Source organism: Pleurodeles waltl, chromosome 5 (assembly GCF_031143425.1).
Source record: "Pleurodeles waltl isolate 20211129_DDA chromosome 5, aPleWal1.hap1.20221129, whole genome shotgun sequence".
Taxonomy (NCBI): domain Eukaryota; kingdom Metazoa; phylum Chordata; class Amphibia; order Caudata; family Salamandridae; genus Pleurodeles; species Pleurodeles waltl.
Window position 1 is genome coordinate 657413581 of NC_090444.1, and position 20968 is coordinate 657434548.

Sequence of the window (20968 nt, forward strand, 5' to 3'; positions counted from 1 at the left end):
AGCTGCAGCTTAAGGAGGTCTCAGATGATGGAGTGAACCTGTCAGACTTCTTCACTCTCTTGATTAGCCAGACAACAAAATTGAGGAAGCTCTTCCAGTGGGTCTGATGGGATTTTGCGATGTCTTTTAGCTGCCTCCAGTATTTCTCTTGGTCGATATTTCTGTCAATATGCCTTAACAGAAAATGTATCATGTTCAGTGCTTAATTTGAGCCGATGATTGCCGGAGGTGGCCATCAGCACTTATTTTTGGGGACTGTCACTTACTTCCAGCACCAGATATTTACCGAATGCAAGAGAGAAAAACACACAGATCAGAAAGATGGAGGAAGATAAAGACGGCAATACTATCACAAAGGGGGAAAACAGGAACCTACAAGAGTGAGAAAAGAGGCAAGGAGGTCTGGTAGTGGATTAAAGATTATCAGCCTTAGTACTCAGTGTGCTGATGTTTAATTGCACCAGCCACTGGCTTCTGAGCAGAGCTTTGGGCACCAGCACTCTTTCTTTCACAAATGAAGTACTGGCCATGTTCCAGCTGTAATCACCTTATTTAATGCTCACCAGCCATTTTACCCACCCACAAAAAGGTCCTATATACAACTTGATGCAAACTTTTTACAAAATCTCTGTTAAAGATGCATAGGAAATAATTAAGTACAAATATCTCTGGGAGAGTTGGTCGAAAGAGGTTTGTCTCCCATAAAAAACATTAAATAATGGGAACTATTTCTAGCGAACCATGAGGAAAATGTTGCTGTTACATGGATGATTAACTTTTTGAAGTCCCGTGAATTTGCATTTGAGTCTCCTCATGACTTGTGACCAAAGGTGGCTTTTGGTTACCATTTTGTATGGTGTTGGATGAGAGGATCATCAAAAATCTGTTTTTCGTTTGTCATTTGAAACCAAAGATCATACTATCTCCCTCATTCCATTTCTGATTTGTGAAAGAATAATGAGTGGTTTACCCAATGGTGCTTGGTTCACAATTTATATAATCTCAAGTATTGATAAATGAAAAAAAAAAAATTGGCATCTTAATTATTTGATGTTTTCTACAGTGCAGACTATGGCCCTCATTCTGACCCTGGCGGTTTGAAACCGCCAGGGCAGAGGTCCGCGGAAGCACCGCCAACAGGCTGGCGGTGCTTCATGGGCCATTCTGACCGTGGCAGTAAAGCCGCGGTCAGAAAAGGGCAACCGGTGGTTTCCCGCCGGTTTACCCCTGGCCCAGGGAATCCAGGGCCGCCATGGGGATTCCGACCCCCTTCCCGCCATGGAACAGGATGGCGGGAACGGGTGTCGTGGGGCCCCTGGGGGCCCCTGCACTGCCCATGCCACTGGCATGGGCAGTGAAGGGGCCCTCTAACAGGGCCCCATAAAGATTTTCAGTGTCTGCTTTGCAGACACTGAAAATCGCGACGGGTGCCACTGCACCCGTCGCACCCCTACAACTCCGCCGGCTCCATTCGGAGCCGGCTTCATTGTTGAGGGGGGTTTCCCGCTGGGCCGGCGGGCGGCCTTCTGGCGGTCGCCCGCCTGCCCAGCGGGAAAGCCAGAATGGCCGCCGCGGTCTTTTGACCGCGGTGCGGTCATTCAGCGGTTCCCTCCAGGCGGGCGGCTCCCGCCGCCCGCCGGGGTCAGAATGACCCCCTATGTCTCTATAGGTGTCAGATACAGCATGTACAAAGACGAGGTTGAGCACAGGCTTCAGGATACTGGATAAGCTACAGGAGTTAAATAAATGATTGGCAATAGTCAGAAGGACTACTTTTTGGATAGTGTTGGATCTGTTCTGACAAATAGAAAAGTCGGTATGTATATTGAAAGCCGACCAGAAGAGTTGTTGTGTAGGTCTGGCTAACTTATTTCACTAAGAGGAGAGGAGGCAAAATCAGTGCCAAGAACACAACAGCAGCTCCACGTTCTTTGTTTTTCTGTCAATTTTATGTTACACCAATAGTGAATATTATTTTATTCACTATTAGTGCGATAAGGAATTAATTACAATTTGCTGAAATATGACCCTCCGTGGCAGCTGAGGTAAGTAAAAAAAGATTTAAAATGTATGTTGTGTGCGTGCTTGCGGGGGAGAGTGTGTTTAAGTTAGAATGAGTGTGCATGTAAGGGTAAGCATGCGTGTGTGCGAAAAAGTGAAGGTGAAGTGGCGTCTCATGTCACCTCTGCTACCCCTGGCAGCTTGGTGAATTGACCTTCATGGTCTCACCACTTGTTGCCTTCCTTCCTGTCTGCTTGGCTGCATTGCTCACAACTACACTAACCTAAAGGGAGCTGACAGAGAGGTGTAAATCCACAGGGCACTTTAACTGTAGGGAGAGGAGTCTGGGAAGTAAAGGCTGTGCTCAGGTTGAGATGGTTCTCCCATGACCTCCAGATACAAAGAGGCTTCCAGGTGAAAACTGGCATAGTGCACCCATCCTGCCCTCAGAATGACGTGAAAGCTACATTAGGAAGAGTGGCAGCCACTTTTGTCTCCACCTTGTTGGTTACGGGTACATGAGCTCTATATAAATTGACTCACGCAGTTCATTTCACCAGCACTACTTAGAAAAAATAGGTATGGGTTAAATGCTTGAATTAATTTCCTTCACTGGTAAATATTTGAGCCACGTTCCTGTATATTATTTGTCCTCTACATTGCTCTAGATAGAGATCAGCTGTATGCAAATCAGAAATGGCCCTGCTCGGATAGGAACATTTTAGCCCGAATGATGGACTGGCATTTGGTGTGGGTAATTTTTTTTTGTTTTTCTACATTTTACCAGGTCCAGGCAGGACGGCAAACACACAACATGGCAAAGCTACTCTTCCTAATGTAAACCCCATTTAGGGAAGAGTATCTCAGCTGGCCATAGGTCAACTCAGTCACCAATCCCTACCTTTAGTCAGTCTCCATCACTTAAGCATGCCCTCAACTATGTGATCCAACTCAAAGGAACCCTGTACACTGGAGCAAACGCCAATAACCCACTTACAGCTACATCTTGCCCAAGACCTCACACATGCCTCATTGCACTCTCCCACTCTTTCCTTTCCCTGATCTCAGTATGCGGCAACTGTCACAAATTGCGCCTTTGGTATGAAGTTTTCAAATACTAAAACTGTCATGACAATATGGGGTATAGCTCACTAAATCGGATGTTGTTTTGCCACCAGAAACAACCCATTCATATGAAATAGTTTTAAAGTTTAGCATTAGGCAATTTGTATTGTCATCATAGTTCCACTTCTACTTGATTTTGTTCTAGCTTAAAACGTCTTCTGCTCCGGCGAATCCATGCTCCACCCCACCCTTTATTTCTTAGAGAAATCCTGCAATGTCTTAAACACATGGTTCAATGGCACTTATCTGGGGGAAAGGCCAGTGCTGTGAAAGACAACACAGTAGTGTTTAAAGGTATGTTTCCGCTAATATTCTGGGCTTGGTTACGTTACTATTTTAAATTCAGTCCTAGAATGCTTAGGGAAATCTGCCTGGCACTGGTCCTGGCATTGAGAGAAGCAGGAAGCAAGGTCTGTGGGTAATGACATTCATTGCAGAGGAGAGACTGTTTGAGTGGCTTGAACATCTGCTCTCAAGTCTGCCAATGGAAGCCCACATGGGTCATCAGAAGGAGCCAAAGGTGGGGTGAGTAAAATTGCTTCTTCAGAGCATGTGCATGTGCTAAAGGAGGCAGAAAGTTTAACAATCAGTTTGTTATTTTTTGTTAGGTAATGTTTCACTGCCTTATATTACATTATGTTAATAACCTTATGTCATTTAACTATAACTGCCGCCCATGCACCACACAATCTGTCATTAGCCCGCATCCCAGGACTTTTAATAATCGAGGCATGATTTTCCAAATGATTTTGAAGTTTCCAATGAAGACTGGAGCTTGATTCGTCTTTTCACAATTATTTACCGCCGGTGTACCTGGGTATGTTTCTCTGATAAGTCAATGTTTCAACCGCAATGAGTTCTGAATGTGAGTTCTTGGGGTAGATTTATCATACTTGTGTGCTGCCCAAAGTTATGCAAAGTCTGGACATGGTATTTACTTGCCAGCACTAGACAGCCTGTTTGGTTGCCAGTGCATTGGAAGAGAGAAGAATTTAATTTTAGTAAAACCGTCCCTTAGTGTGTAATGGGTGGAAATAGAGGTCAGGAAAGCATTGGTTGTGCATCTTCTGGGTCTGTAGGCAGGCCTATTGTCCAGCAGTTGTATCAGTGTAAGACAGTTAGGTTAAGTGAATGCCCTTGGGTGCTGTAATACTTTGTTAATGGCACATTTGGGTTACGTTCAATCTATGCTAAGAATTATGTATCAATGTCTGGTATTGTAGATTAGTGTCTGGTAGAGAGTGGTATCCAACAATGTGGCATGTCAGTAGGGTTTTAAATGAAGGTGCAATGTCATGCCTAATAGGATAGAAAAGACATGAATTTATTTTAAAAAAAAAAGAGAAAGATCGTTTACACAGTACAGACTTGAAAAAAATAAATAAAACTGGAAAGCAGTGAATAAAAAACTTTAAAAAACATGTTTTTCTGGTGCATCTGTACGTCTGAGAAGTGTGCGTTTGACTTGTGACTGGAGAGGCATGCTAAGTGATACTAATATATATTTGCTGTGTTGGATGTGTGTGAGATGTTCTGTATAACATGTACTGCAGGGTGAGGCGCATGCATTATTTAATTACATACGCGATACGTGATATCCCCCTATACAATATATTTGTGCTGTCTTGGATGGTTTCTCAATGTTCTGTCTGGAGTACCAAGCTGAAAGTTTGGAAAAGAGATCAAGTTGCACTATGTGATGTTCGGTTATGTTAGGGTATATGCTTTCTAAGAGTTTTTATGGAAAGTGTTGGTAAACTGTTTTCCTGACATTGGTTGCTAGTAAACTTAATCACCATTTGTGTTCAATTGCAAAGTTGTGTGACAAAGGTATACAATGATCAGATACCGCGTCCCGGATTTCCCTGGTGTGTACCGGATTTCAGAAGACTTTCCAGGACTGCCCTGGCGTTGGAACACCTTTTTCAATTTTAACGACATTTTCCCGGTTTTTGGGACAAAGGTGAAGTCATTCTGAAAAGCAGAATTTAAATATCTTCTTGTTTCAAGGGGCGCCTTTAAAGTCTGATACAACTAAAGCCATTGAACTTTTGCTTTCTGGTCTTTTGCTTTCTGGCAGCGCATGAGGTCGGCGACAAGCTCCCAGCAAAGGGGAGACGCAATGTCGTACGGGAGGAGGGTGAGGGGGTGGTGGGCGTATGGTGGAGGTCCTACCATAGCTGATTTTATGTAAATGTAGCCTTCTAAATGAAGAGTTTAAAAGAAGAATGTTAGAATGTTTTCAGTGTTTAAAAGTCACTGGGATAGATAGATATGTTATCATATTTCTAAAGAGCATGGCTACCAACCGGCTTCCCAGCGCCAGAGGACTACGAACCGAAACAAATGGGAGAGAAAAACCCTGTACCTAGAATAGCCAAGTTTTTAAAGACTTCCGAAATCTGAGTTCATCGGTCGTCAGCCGCACGCCAATGGGAAGAGAGTTCCGAAGTTTGGCCCCTTGATAAGCAAGAGTGGCACCTACACACCTACATTTATTTATTCTGGGGGGGATAGCAAGATAGATAGATAGATAGATAGATAGATAGATAGATAGATAGATAGATAGATAGATAGATAGATAGATAGATAGATAGATAGATAGATAGATAGATAGATAGATAGATGTTAACCTTCAGTCCTACTACATTTGGCCTGTCCCAGTTTTTGCTTTTCAGAATCTGGCCATCCTATGAAGGTTGGGTGTGTTAACACAGATCCTGGGTCGGAATTATTCAGTGTGCACTAGTACTCCTGTACATGTGTCCCGTTGCAAATCAGAAATTCTCAAACTGAAAATATTTTATTGCACTGAAGCGCTTCAATAAGCTGCAGCTCCATGGATGAATTTATTAGAGACAGATGGGCCAGGATATTAGACCCCATAATTGCAGAGGCCTGCCCCTTTGCGAAAGGAAGTGAAATTTAAATCCAACCTCTCTGGGTGATTGTAACGGACTTGCAACAGGTGTGGGAAATACCAATATGAATTATGGGGTGAAAGTAGTGACTCGCACTAAGTGGGCTGAATACTGTTGCATTCCATCTCCATCCTGTCTTGACAGGGCGAAGAGCAATGTTTCGGCTGAATGCTTTCTCACGTAGGTCACATTTCACGCAGCCGCACTGAACGTGCTGTTTGGCCTTTCCCATGATATCACAGCTGTTACAGCGTACGAGCTTGATGCAGGGCGTCACGGTGCCGGAAGTTAGCCGTCCCAGAGGCGTTATTGACAAAACCCCCACCAACAGGGAAAGCTTGGGAAAATGTCAAGTGCTACGAGGGTGGAGCGGCAACAGATTGTAAGAACATTGCGTATGAGTCTTGTCAGACTGCTTACTGCTATTTACTAAGTTCCTAATCTCTTCCAATGAACACAGATGAGGTTTTCTCTATACACAGATCCACCTCTATATGAAGCTCCTGTTTTTTTTGTTGTTGCTGTAATTGTAATTGCATTTTTATAGCGCTTTATAGCCCTTTGGAGGTGCCAAAGCGCATTATCGGATGGGTAGCATGATACACAATAGAGTTCTTGGCTTGAAGAATGCAGAATTTGCGGAGTTGCCTTGGTGGGAAGCGTTTTTGTGTCCTGTGTGAATAACCAGAGTGGTGTTCTTATCTTGTCTTGGGCAGTAGCACTTGAAATATGATAGGGGAAAACGTGAGAAATAGATGGTGTGCAGTTTACATTTGTTCGCTGTTCTGAGTTACTATGTAGGTACTTCATGAATTTGTTTTAATATCTGGGATGGTCAAACTATTAACCCATTTGGTGTGCTTTTCATTGAACTTTTTAGTTTGTATTCTTCTTTTTTCTATAGTATGGTGACCTTTGGCCTTCACTGATGCGTGGTGGAAGTGGTTGGATTGAATCAGATGGCTCTGTAGACTAATGCTTGCACTGGAGGGATCTGTGATTGAGTTCATCAATAGAGATTTGATTTTTAGGGGGATCTACCTAGCCTTTCCTCCTCCTGAGACCAATAGAGTGGGCACAATTTTGTTGGGTAGCAATAAACAAAGATTGTCTGTAAATAGTGCCTTTAATGCCCTCCACTGCCAAAACTTACCTTTCTTTTCTTACACCAACTACCCACACCACCTGTGCCACCCCATCTCATCCACTTGTTAACTCCATGGGATTGAGAATTTTGTGTGGTTTCACACCTTCTAAATCTGGCCCACATCTTAATTTCTTATCCATGGTGCTTAAGTTGTAATTGCATGATACTTTTGCGAATTTACTGCACATTAATGTTAAATTTGCATGCAAATTTACCACCCCACCAGTACTGTACAACTCAGAATCATGTCCTATGTAGCCAATATCTGGGAATATGTTGTTTTTCCAATCACTTTACGAACAATTTATAATCTTCCTTTATTACTAGAAGCAATATAATTAATTGCATTCTGAAATATTCCCGTTATTTTGTTATGTTGATTTTGTTTGTTAGAAATTAGTGCATATCTTGAAATGCTGAATTGTTGATCTGTGCTGATTATTCTAAATCAATACAATACAGTTATTCTTGTGCCGATTCCTGTTTTACTTGCATTGTTGTCAAAAAAGCAGTTACTCAATACACATTTTTATCAAGAATGCAGTGTCACTCATTAAACCTTGGCAAAACCAATATGTCTGGCTTTAATAGACTAACACACGCAAACAAAAGAAACATTCTGTGCAACTTGCCTTTTTCTGTGCGTCCTATGTATTTGCCTTATTTCTAATTCCTTATGCTAGTGCTGCTTCACTGAGAACAGGAGAAAAACAAGTTACAGACATAGGGAGCATAGAAAGAGACAGATGCACAGCACAAACAGTCTATGCACATTTGTGCATACCCTTTTTGCAAGTGTTACGACATTCCAACCAGATCTATTGGCTTTGCCAGTGCTTGTTGTCAATGTGTTTGAAGACTCTAGATTTTACCATTTACATCTACTATAAGTACAGACAGAGTGCATGATGTTCAGGAATTTCAAAGGAACAAAAAAGTGGTTTGCCCACATTAATTTGAGAAGGTGAGAGAGTTGTATGTGGTGTTTCTTTATGAAAATCAAATTCCAGCTTCAGCCTTTTTTTTTTGGGTTGAAGAGGTCTAATATTATAGTAGGTTGTTGTATAATAGGAAACATTTAAGGAGGGATGTGTGGATGTTTTTCTTTTTCCCGGTGGAGGTTCAAATCTCCCAGGGAAATCCAAAGCAAAAGGAGATAAATTGATTAATACTATATTCCAAGAAACCATCAATAAAATCTATTTTTGCCAGCCTCAGTGGTTTTGGTTTTGTGTTTGTGCACTCTACACTGAGGCATTGTAATGAACAGAAGTTCTTGAGTTAATCAGTTGCTACCATTTCTTCACCTCTATCAACGTCGAAGGTGTTGTATCCAAGTTGCGAGTTAGTGGAATGAAGGATTAGTTTTTTTTTTTTTTTTTTTTTTTCTGTTGACAGTCTGGTAAAACTGTCCAATGCATGCAATTGATTCATATTCCAGTGCCATAAAATGATCTGCTCTGCTGCCCCTGTGACTAAGTAGATCACCATCGATGACAGAGGCTCCATATATGTTCAGTCATGGGAAGAATTTACTTAGCTGGTTGTGAGTTGTGATAAATAGGAATTATAACTAAGGGGACATGAACAAATTGGCAAAAGCAGTTCATATTTGATATGATGCCTAGAAACTGAGGCCCATATTTATACTCCTTTTGTGCCGAATTTGCGTCATTTTCTTATGCAAATTCGGTGTAAACCTAAATCCATATTTATATTTTGATGTTAGACATGTCTAACGTCAAAATGTAGGAGTTTGCACCATTTTTTAGATGAGTGAACCTACCTTGCATCAATGAGATGCAAGGTAGGCGTTCCCATCCAAAAAAATGGTGCTATCCCCATAGCCCCATATTTAGCCCCACATGCTAAAATGATGCATGGGTGGGAGGAGGCGCTAAATAATGGTGCTAAGATTGCTTAGTACCATTATTTAACACCTGGGTCAGACTAGGCGTTTGGGGAACTGTGGATCCATTTCCATGGTTAAACACCATGGAATGGGACCACAGAATCCCTCCCCAAGCCCCAGAAACCCCCCAAACCCCACCAGAGGGACACCGGAGGATGTGGGACGCCATCCCAGGTAAGTTCAGGTAAGTATTTTTTAACTATTTGTTTTGCACCGGGGGCACTAACTTGGGGCCCCATGCATGGCACAGGGTGCAATGGCCATGCCCAGGGGTCACTTGTCCCTGTGCTGGCCATTGGTGTGGTGGGCATGACTCCTGTCTTTCCTAAGACAGGAGTCATGTTTTTGGTGGTTGTGCGCAAGGAAATAGTCTTAGCCTGGTTAGAGGCATTTCTTTTTGTCTCTAATCAGGCTAGTGTCATTTGCTGGCGCACATACCTCTCCTTCCCTACCGTTGCCCCCACCCAGCTAGCGTCTTTTTTTAAGATGCTAGCCCAAGTTTAGTGCAAGCTTGTGCCATACTATTAATATGGTGCCCGGCTGGCATTGTTAAATGATGCAAGCCAGTGCTATACGTTTTGGTGCAAAACTGTGTTCTCGCAGTTTTGCACCAAAAAGTATAAACTCGGACCTGAAATTCCACAATTTTATTTAGGATATTGCACATTTACCACATTCAGAATGGTGGTGACATAACTGAATGTCCTGTCGAAGGAGACTCACAAGTAAAGAGTCCCAGAACATCAACTTATATTACTAAATACATTTTAAAAAGATGTGAGGATAAAAAAATATATTTTTGTACTGTTGACCAATAGGTTTTTATCACTGTATTTGTTGTGCCATAAATATTAGGAAATAAGAACCTGCCTAAGAAGCGACTAAATCGCAATGCAGTGTTTTGATAGGGTGAATACATTTACATATGGTAAATACTACTTATTTTTAGTGAGGAACATATGGTAGCACCCATAACGTTACCATATGGAGGCTAAGTAAAACCTGTTTTATGTGAATACAGTGATATGAAGGACACAGTCATTGAAGAGGGAACTATAGACTTTTTATTAGAGTCCCCAGTCTTCAGTTCAAGAACACAGTTTTGATGTTATTTTAAGGAGATGGGTCACTGCATTGGGAGGATGTTGAACTTTGATTATGTTAAAGGCATTTAGATCTGGAGATGGTGGTAATAGTGTTTGTTGTGATATATGTGATCAGAAAGTATTGGGTGTGTCCAGTGCAGTAGAGGGGATGTGCGAAGAAGATGCTTTGTGTGTTAGGTCTTAAGAAGTAGGTATGTCAAGTGAAGTGTAAGGAGTGCCATCCCCCTGAGGGATGCAGACAAGGAGGCTGTTTCAGAAAACCTGCAGCTATTGCAGTTTCTCTCTCTAATCCTTCAGAGTGGTTGCTGGCAGAGCAGCTGGCCAGGACCCCATGTTGTCATGCTTACTACCCACTTCATTCTTAGACAGTGAAAAGCTGACTGAGGATGAAGCGGACACTTTAGGCAATGTGAAGTGACTTCTCTTTCATCTGTGCCCCATGCCAGGGTGCTCCCAGTAATTCTGCATCAGTTCAGTTGTGTTGCACGACTTTAAAATTATTTCTAAACACATTTCTTAAATTTGAGGCGGTGTTGGTCTCATTTTCACTCAGATGGCCAGGAGCCTGCATGCACCCATTCTCCTTTTACCTCATGGCCTTTATAAGCAGCCTCTGTTTGTAAGCTTGCCTGGCGCAACCTGACCTGACCAGCTGTGACTGTGCTTCCCTCACAGTTCCTGAATCCATGGCCAAACCAAACGTGGCAGCCAGCCAGGGCATGCAAGAATAAGCCTCTAAAGTTGAAAATTGGTCCAATGCACTAGTAGGGTATTTAGCAGGAGACAGTGGGCACACTTATTTTCAGAGACCAAGGTATGAAGTGGTGTAGCAGCTCAACTGATATGTAATCTAGTTTCTGGGATGCATGTTGCAAAATCTGGGGAGAAGAGTTCAAATACTACATTCCCAATTTAACAATTGATTGTGTATTGGTCTGTCATAGAGGAAACAGACTTACTTTAGTGTAAAGCATAAAATAAAAACAGGGCATTTAGTTATTTTCAATACTTTATTTATTTCACTATTCTTTGCATCCAAGCAGGCAAGAATAGTTTGTTTGATAACCATGAATTACCTGTCTTTCAGTCTGTGTAGGGTAGCATTCTTCCAGAATACTGGTCTGGCAGCTTTGATTCATGCTGATATTATAATGTCTGGTTTCGTTTTCTGAGGGTGTTTGTGTGTGATGATGGGGCATGGCACTGGGTAACTTAGTGGTTCTGTCGGTAGAGATAGAAGAATTGTATCACTTTGAATGTCTTTAGCCCTGCTAAAAGCTTTTCAGGCCTTCACTATATTAAACAATGTGGTGAAGATATGGAGGTTGATATCTGATCTTCCCATTTTTATACAGGGTGAAGACAGTTTTATGTTCTTTGAGACTGAGTTACTGTAGGAAAGCACCCTTTTTGACATGGTTAGCCCACACTTTTCTCCTGACTTCGGGTGTGACTTTGACTGTTAGTGCACTGCTAACCAGGTCCCCAGTGCCAGACCTCTTTCCCCAAAACTGCACTGTTGGTTTTCACAATTTGCAAACTCTTTAGCTACCAGTGGAAGTCCCTAGTAAATATTACCCCTAGTATCTAGGGTCTGGGGTTCTAAAGAAGGTCTCTGAGGGCTGCAGCACCAATTGTGGCACCCTCAGGGACCCCTCACCAAAAGCATACAGTGCTGCCATTGCAGACAGTGTGTGTTGGTGCAGGCTTAATTGAAAACACAACCTGACACACACCCCTGTGTGCCACGTCCCCTATCACTGCATGTGCCAAGTGTAAGTGACCCCTAAGGCAGGGTGCATCCAGACACATGTGAGAGCATACATGTACGAGCATTTAAATATGCCCCTGCTATGTCTCTTTCGATTCTGAGATATGTTAAGTGAACAGGGCAGCCATTTTAAATGCATGTGCTCGACACTGGTCGCTACGAGTTACCCAGCTACATGATGGATTCTCTGAATCTTGGGATGTTTGGTATCAAACATCTCAGAATAATAAACCCTCACTGACCCCAGAGATGGATTTATTAAAAACATGCACACAGGGGGCACCTTAGAGGTGCCCCCTGAAAACCTACCAGCCACAAGGGTGCTGACTCACTGGTACTAACCAGTTCATCCACCACAGATACATTTCTGGCCCCCAAAGTAAGAGCCAGCGCTCTCGAGAGCCTGAGGGCAGAGGTGGGCAGAGGTGTGACCTCCTCTTCCAGGCAGGATGGGCATTCCAGGACATGGAGCTTTAGAGGCCTTTCTGCCTTCGTAATGCAACCCAGGTCTCTCCAGGTGGAGGAGATGACCAACCCCCCTGTCCTGATCCCATTTTTGGCAGCAGCACAGGCAGGAAAATTTAAATTAGGAGGAGGGGCCACTTCAAGCCAGTCCCACCCCTAAGGTGGATGAGCTGATGTGGACACTACTTTTCAAATGTCTCCATCTTGCTTGGAAGGAATTAGACCACTAGGGTTAGGGATATGCCCACTTCCCAGTGGAAGTGGTCATAAGAAGGGTGTTGTCACCCTCAGGTTGGTCAGCCTGGCTACCACCTGGGACTCCCTGTAACGCCCCGTAAATTGAGGATTTGTGTGGCACCTCTGAACCCTAGAACTGAGATTTCGACAACCTAAGAAGACCCAAACAAAAAAGAGTTGTACCCACAGACAAGGAAAAGAAGAAGCAGCTGACCTGGAACCAGCCCCTCTAGCCTGCCTGCTGACCTCAAGGGATCCTGCACAAGAAGTCAACTCGCCAAGCCTTCAATAAAGACTAAAGTCTCCCATGGTCGGCAGACTTGCTCTACAACAAGAAACTCCAAAGAAAAGATTCTGCAGGTGGTGGAACCCCAGAAACCTAACACCAGAAGTGACTACTGCAGCCGACATCTACGTCCTGAGGTTAAGCCAACCGATGGTGCCAACGCAGGTCCCCAGCTGCCTATTGACCAAGTCCAATGTGGTCTCACCCATTTTGGACTCTCCTAAGATGCCTGCAGACTCTGCACACATGCTCAATCTCCCTCAGATGTTTAGCACTACTCTCTGATAAGCCTAACTGCTCACTCACACTACCACAAAATAGAGCATTAGTCCTATCTACTTTTGCCTCTGCAAAACCAGCTGGGGATCCGCTAGACTCTCTGCACAGTGTACTTCATTTTAGTGCACTATATAGAGAACCAGCTTCCTACAGTAACTGATTACAAGGTTACCATTTTTTGGTGTGGAGAGATGTTTGCATTCCAGTTTTGACCCTCCAAGGGCAAGCAAGACAGGGGAAGGGACAGCAAGTCTGTCCAAACCTACTTGAAGCCCTAGTGACCAGTCTCCTGAAATGGGTGGTAGCCGCAGTATCAGTGACACGTTTCAGGTTAGCTGGTACAGAAACCTAGTGTCTCAAACTGATGAGCATGCATGGTCCCCTCTATGCCACACACTGGCATCTCCTTGTCTCCATCTGGTGGCATGGCATAAGCACTATTCTTGGATCTCAATGCCAAAACAGTGTCTGAAAGCCAAACTTGAGGTCCCTCCTGATTTGGATAGACTGTGCATATGCCTTACAACTAACCAGCCCCAACATCTTGAGCCCACCAATCATTGACTGGGACAATCTTTCAGTGGATGTTTGGCTCATCTGGGTCTGATTGCAATTTGTTGTGTGGAAAGATCTAGCCCTGCCACCATGGGGGGCTCCTTTGAATCTACGGCCAATGTCATCTTTTTAGCATCCTAAGGGCATTCATAAAATCCAGGTGGTACTTAATTCTAACAGAGAGGGAGATATCCAGCACTCCTTGCAGCAAAAACGCATTGGACCTTTATGACAAATAGTTCAAAAGAGAGAGTAGAGTTTAGTTTCCTGAATCGAGTGAAGGCTGCACTGTTATCCCTGTAGCTCAACAGCTTCGAATTTTCAACTGGTAGATTCCAAAATATCAGACCCTGTAGTGTATCGTATCTTACTCTGTAAGATACACATGAGGTCCTAGTACCCTAAAGAGTGTAAAATATTTTAACTAGATCCACTAAGGAATGAAATAACTGGATTTCTGTCCAACATTGATCAAATATGTTAATGTTGGGTGACACTCAGTAGTGAGTTTCCCCAGGGATACCTTCTAACTTTGATACCCACGTCTTCTACCCATCATACCTGTGGGACACCTACAAAGACATGACTAATATTGTTTTTCTGCACTGTGGACAGCCTCAGGGGCCATGATGCCCAATAAAACATTGCAGAACAGGAACCCAAACAGGCTGCACACCATGAAACGTAATCCAGTAATCTAAATGATTTTTTCTTGAATGTCTTTTTAGTAGCTAATGCTAGAGCCGTGGGACATCAACCTTTCTTTTTATGTGGGCAGGTGGTAGAGTGGGCAGGCACTAAAAGCAAGAGGGCAAAGTTTCCCAAAGGTTACTTTGAAATGTATAACAGAGAATTAACACATAAGCCACTCAAGTGTGAACCACCAATTAGGATTGCCCTTACTATTTAATACAATTTTCTATTACTTTGCACCCTCCATACCACCCTATTCTATCTTGCACTTACAAATTTACCCAGTTACACCATTCTTGCACTACACTGCAGGACATGCGTAAGCCACAATCAATGAACAGCTCATCCTCTGTATCCAATGAAGCACCACAAGAAAGCAACAAAGAATATAAGGAAACTATAACATTTGAATCAGGAAATAACACACAGCATGATTGCCCCTTTCCAGATCACTCGTCCAGCTTAACCACACAAAACCAAAACAATGTCCACTAAACATCACTTTGTGTACTTTAAAAGAGATCCTCTGATTATTCAAACTAGCAGTTTACAGATTCACACTTCAACACAGACTTAGTAGTAGAAAAATATCTTAGTTGATAGCTAATCCATTTCCACAATATGTACATATTTAAGAATCTACTAACACTGATATCATTGGCCTCCTTATATTTTGTCATGACTTTAATATGCAGTTGCCCATGCAGAACTAAAAAATGTTGTAGAAACTGTTATTAAATAACCCTCATTGAATCTCTAAGACCCTAAAACCTACGCGCCAATCTCAAATAGCCCTGTCCAGCTAAACTACTAGAAAATGACTTTAAAACTGAATCTAAGAATCCCTTGAATTTATTAACCTACTAGAACCATGCAACATCCGACGGAAGAGCCCCAATCAGGGCAAAACCAGTCTTAGGTTGCTTGTGTTCTAGTTCAGGGAGGACCTGGCAAGGCAGTTCGAGCTAAACTGTTCCTACTGGAGAAGAGTCAACACTGATTTGCATATGGCTGTTTCCAAACTGATTTTCATATGGCTGTTTCCAAAATGAGGTGGCATGGTGTGTAAAACTAACGATGGGCTGGGATGCACCCCCAAATAATCACCAGTGGCTGAGATTATTTTAAGCATTCCACCCATCACTTTTTTGTGTGCTTGAGTGCAATGTGTGACGGGTATGCCCAGACATGAGCCCTGTGCTCACTGTGCCAGTGGGACCAAGGTACACATGACTGACTTAACATTCACAAATAGAACAGAGCTTATGAGAAAGACCACTCTAGAACTTCTAACTGCACCAACAACAAAGATGAACTGACAGAATGAACAGATCACACCTCACCATTACACAAACAGCACAGCACCAAAAATATTTAGTTGACAACATGCTACAACCTCAAGGTGGAACCCACACATCACAAAAGGCAATACAGCACCAACTGTATACTAACAGTACAATCCTATTTAAAAACATCAATCACAAAACTAACTGCTGGAGCATACACATGCCTAACAGATCCAACAGAACATAGTTGACCAAAGAGCCTGTACACTCATTCTCGCGACAGACCAACAGCCAAATAAGTGGAGATGTGATGCTTTTCAAATATTCTGCCCAACACAACCTGTTGGGCAGTGTGCAACCCTCTCCCCCATTGAACGAGAACCCAGTCAGTGTAATCTTGTCATTCATCCATCCTAATTAAAAAGCACACAAATTAAAATTGGATAATTCGGATTTAGCACACATGCAAAAGTGCCACACAACGGACCTGCAGGTCCCAATAAACATCGCCATCCACCTATCACTCCCATACAACAGTCAGAGTTCACAGTACACTACGTACAATTATTGTGCTGTATGCCTACACTTGGGCCGGAAGCACGTCCAGAATTGTTGCTGTAATGCCCATTTAAAGAGTCCAGAGGGTACTATGCCATAACAATGGCTGAAATATGCTATGCAAATGTGTACATTTCTCCCCTACACATTTAGCGTTTTCCCATGATCTTTTAACGCTCTGTCAGAATGGCCAAAGTCAGGGCAGCAAATACATTAGAAACACAAGCCCTCTGACATGGCTCTGCTGGCATTCACTCTGATCTATAGTGAATGCCACTCGAAAGGGGACATTTCATGTTACAGTTCAATAATGTATTTGTTTTCCAAATTACACTATCAAAACGTTGGAATCTGAAAGACTGAACAACTTTCTTCTGTGTGTCTGGACACCAGCTTCCAAGAATTTGGCCTGGACAGATACATTAACCTCACAAAGTTACTCAAGGAACTGCAGTTATCACTGACACTGTCAATTATTGATTGTGTGGAAGATCTACAACATCAGTCATAGGTCCTCAGGCGATCTATGCATTTTGGCCACGTGTGAGGACACCTAAGTATGCTAAGGGCAAACAACATATAATGCTGTTAGATCATAAATATAGTACCACTGCAACACCTACCCATGTCTCTGTCTCTCTCACTCTCTAAATCTCAATTAAAGGGGAGTGACAGCTTAGAAAATGAGAACCCACAACCTCCCAAATAAGACAATTAAGCTCATATAAGGAGGGTTAGCCTGTATCCATAACGATTGGTATCCTCTGAAAGGGATGACTTTGTGGAGACCAAACATACCATCAGATTCATGTAGTGTCCACACACAGGTATATTAGTGGGGCCCTGACATATATTAGTAGGATTGTCACCCACAAGAACCACCTGTTGCATGCTTCATCATTGGATCCTCTCCCGCTACACCCAGTGTGAGTGGGTGGGCTCAACGCAGTTTGCAAGTGGAGCTCTTACTCTAAGTAGGAGAGATTAAGGAGTGGAACAAAAATTGCCTTCTGGATCCCAAACCTGTTTTGGTAGTTGGTTTCTTTGGCAAAGTTAAAAACAAGGAGATGTGATCGGGTGCAGTGGCCTGTGACATCACTGGGCCCACATGTTTCAACCTTCTAATTGCCACTCAGGGTCAGCAGACGTTCTTCAGGACCAAAATAGTGCTTTTACTGGTCCCTGCACTCACTACCAACATTATAACATTTATAGTGAGCGTACAAACATGAATCATCCATCTAACATACAGACCATAAAGAACCTTTTCCACTTTTTAATCTGCAACATACAGTTTTTAGGCTTCATAAGGCAGAGGGGTTCGGCTATCCCTGTAGTCACACATTCGTCAAGGGACGTCACCCCGCCATTCGTACCTACTTGGTACCCCATACACCTTGAATGTTCATTCAAAGTTTGTGGGGCAACAAGAAATATGAATTGTCATTTTTGCAGCCCTTCCACTGTTGAAGCATCCAGTTGCTTCATTATATGTAATTGTTATTGGTGTAACACCTTTAGTTCTATCTAAAGTCTCACAACATGTTTTCTTTCGTGCTTATTACAATATAACTTTCTTAACTGGAATGTGTTGTACTGCACATGGAACTTGCCCTAGTAAGGCTGGTAGATTTATATAAGTCAAGTATAACTTGACTTAACTAGATTTATATGAAAAATACCATGATTATATGGGTTTCAGCAGGAATGTATAGTTTGCTCGAGTATCTTTTGCAAAGTTTTCTAGTTTACACTTAAAAAAAAACACTATTACACTTCTATACAACGATGCCACCTGCCATGCATACTATACTGGCTCTGAGAAGTTGCTGACAAGACCCCGAGGTTCAATGTTGCATCATAAAAACAGACAGAGGTGCGTTCAGTCTAACGTCCCTTTTGGGGTACTGTCGCTTTAAAGTTCAAGTTCTGCATCTAATACTTTCCAGGCGTGCCTTGTACAAACATATGGAAGGAAATGTTTTAGGGTCTTCACTCGGAGTGATGATGCCTGCGCGCTGTGCTGTGAAGCTTGCAACTTCTGAAAAACCTACATTTGTGCTAATGCAAAAAACATGTAGAAGAATCGCCCAACCCTTCTTCGCCCATCTACAAGTGCCTCAGTTGTGGAAGAAAGTGGCAGCATTAGATGCAGATAAGACATACACTGAATATGGATTTCGTGTAAACAGATTTTCTCTCGACAGTAATCACACGGTTCGATAGATTCCACAGTGCATCTGCGGTTACCTGATGGACAGGCAGGATAGTTCCGGGGTCCACCGGCTGCTGTTGCTGCTGCTCCCCGCCAAGAGTTTGGAAGTGGCCGCTGCTGCCTTCTGTGTAGAACAGAAACGCGCTCCCCTCACCCGACAGAGAGGCTGAGGAGAACGAGCCCCAAAGTAATAGCAGCGGGACGCTGCGGGACAAGAGAGAGGTTAAAGCCATGGTGCCCTCTCTCGCATCCAGCCCAGGTCTTCCTTCGTGTCAAACGCTGCTCGCCCCTCTCTCTGCCAGCGACCTCTCCAGCCCCCCCCTGAGGTGCCGCCGCCTCCCCTCGTGTCCAACTTTCTTCGCTGATGTCAGCTGCCAGATGTGGCACGTCACAGAGCCGCGATGGATCTATTGCCAAACAAAAAAAATAATGTCCCATGCGCTCCCTAGTTCTCCCAAAACGGTTGAGGAGAATAAATTGGAGGTATAGGCAGTGCTTGGCAGAGAGAGCCGAGACGCAGTGTCTATTCCAGGAAAATCACGGTGCTAGCTCCGCAGCAGCCTTATCGCAGCCTGTCAGGATGCGGGATATAAACGGAGCCTGTGTACTGGGCGCTGGCTTCCCTCGCATGTTCGCACAGAGCAGCCTTTTTACCTTCAGCTTGTAAACCCTCCCGCTCGCTGTTTGCTCTTCAGGCCTCTGGACGGACCGTTTAACCCCACTTCTGACTGGATTCCTGTAGGCCTTGTCTGTTGCATGCGCTCTTTAGTTGGACTAGCATCAGTTGAGTTATTACAACAGGAAGGGCGAGGTGTTAGACTATTTACACGAATTCACACAGGCGATACCATCACTAGCATATACCCGATTAATGTATGAAGATGGCATTGTTACTGCACCAGTTAGAGCAGAGTGGTAGGCTGGGCAGAAGAGTGCACGCACAAAAACGGTTCTCTAGGGTAGAGCATGTTATCCCTCTGCGTGTCTCCCCCCTGAGGTCCGATGAAGAATAAAAGTCCCCACACTAAAGGTGGAGCACTGATGATCAGAATTTTAGAACCAGTTGGCCCGGCAATAGTGAGGCTGGTGGTGCTTCGCCAGTGCTTAGTTTGTGTAGGTGGTTGCAGGTGGTCGGCACTTGTAAACGTTTTCGGGGTTCGGAACCTGTTTTTCCTCAAAAGCCTTTAGCCCAGTGCAAGAAAGATAAAGCAGAAAGGAGAGAAGGAACCAGAAAGAGAAAGATAAAACAGTTGTTGGAAAATGGGTTATTGGTAAGGACAGGTAGGTACCTACACTTAGCAATAGGCCACTAACCTCCACTTAGGTCCAGTTAGGTCTCAGTAAATTAAACCCAGTTCAACCCTTGGTAGCTTGGCAACGAGCGACAAGGCTTAATTTAGGAGAAAGAGTGTAAAGCATTCAAATATCACAAAAGAGTAATTAAATAAAACACAGGAAACAGTTTAAAAATCCCAAACCAATTTATAAACATAGATTATATTTTTATCTTTAAAATGAAACAAAAATGAACAAAATCGGATAAGGAGAACCGGAGATATGAATTTTTAAAGAATTATTGTTTTTTTAGAGCCTAGAAACAAAAAGCGCCAATCGGGTCATCTGGTTGCACCTCGACCGGGTCAAAGTAAAAGTTTACGGCCGACCACGTTGGAGCCTGGCTCGGCTACAGCCCGCGGGGGGCTTCGGTCAAAAGTTTACCTTCGCACTTAGTCGTTTTTCTGAAGATTTTCTTCTGCGGGACGAACCTGCCAGTCCAATCTGACCTCTTGGAACTCTTCTCCGGATACGCGTCGCGGGAGCCCTCGGGGGAGATTTTTACCTTCAGACTTAGTTGTTTTTTCGAGGTGAAAATCCTTCAACCGGGGTAAACCTGGATCTTGATCCGACGTCCTTGGAGCACTCCTTGGATACGCTGGCTGGGAGGTCCCAGTCAACTTTGTACGTTCAGACTTAGGCGGTACCGCCACCCGCCATGCGGTTACCGCCGAATGACCGCACCGCGGTCAAAAGACCGCAGCGACCATTCTGGCTTTCCCGCTGGGCCGGCGGGTGACTGCCAAAAGGCCGCCCGTTGGCCCAGCGGGAAAGCCCCAGCAACGATGAAGCCGGCTCCGAATGGAGCCGGCGGAGTTGCTGGTGTGCGACGGGTGCAGTGGCACCCATCGCGATTTTCAGTGTCTGCTTTGCAGACACTGAAAATCATTATGGGGCCCTGTGAGGGGGCCCCTGCACTGCCCATGCCAGTGGCATGGGCAGTGCAGGGGCCCCCATGGGCCCCACAACACCCTTTCCCGCCATCCTGTTCCTGGCGGTATTTACCGCCAGGACCAGGATGGCGGGAAGGGGGTCGGAATCCCCATGGCGGTGCTGCAAGCAGCGCCGCCATGGCG

General features: G+C 43.9%; 1 protein-coding gene across 1 annotated transcript in view; it reads right to left on the bottom strand.

The window, feature by feature from the left end:
* Positions 1–19163, bottom strand: part of LAMA4 (laminin subunit alpha 4) — a 557086-nt gene extending 537923 nt beyond the window's left edge. The window contains exon 1 of the mRNA XM_069234539.1: positions 18593–19163. Coding sequence (XP_069090640.1) covers positions 18593–18790 — 198 coding nt within the window. The 5' untranslated portion in view covers positions 18791–19163. The remainder of the gene's footprint in view (positions 1–18592) is intronic.
* Positions 19164–20968: the final 1805 nt, after the last annotated feature.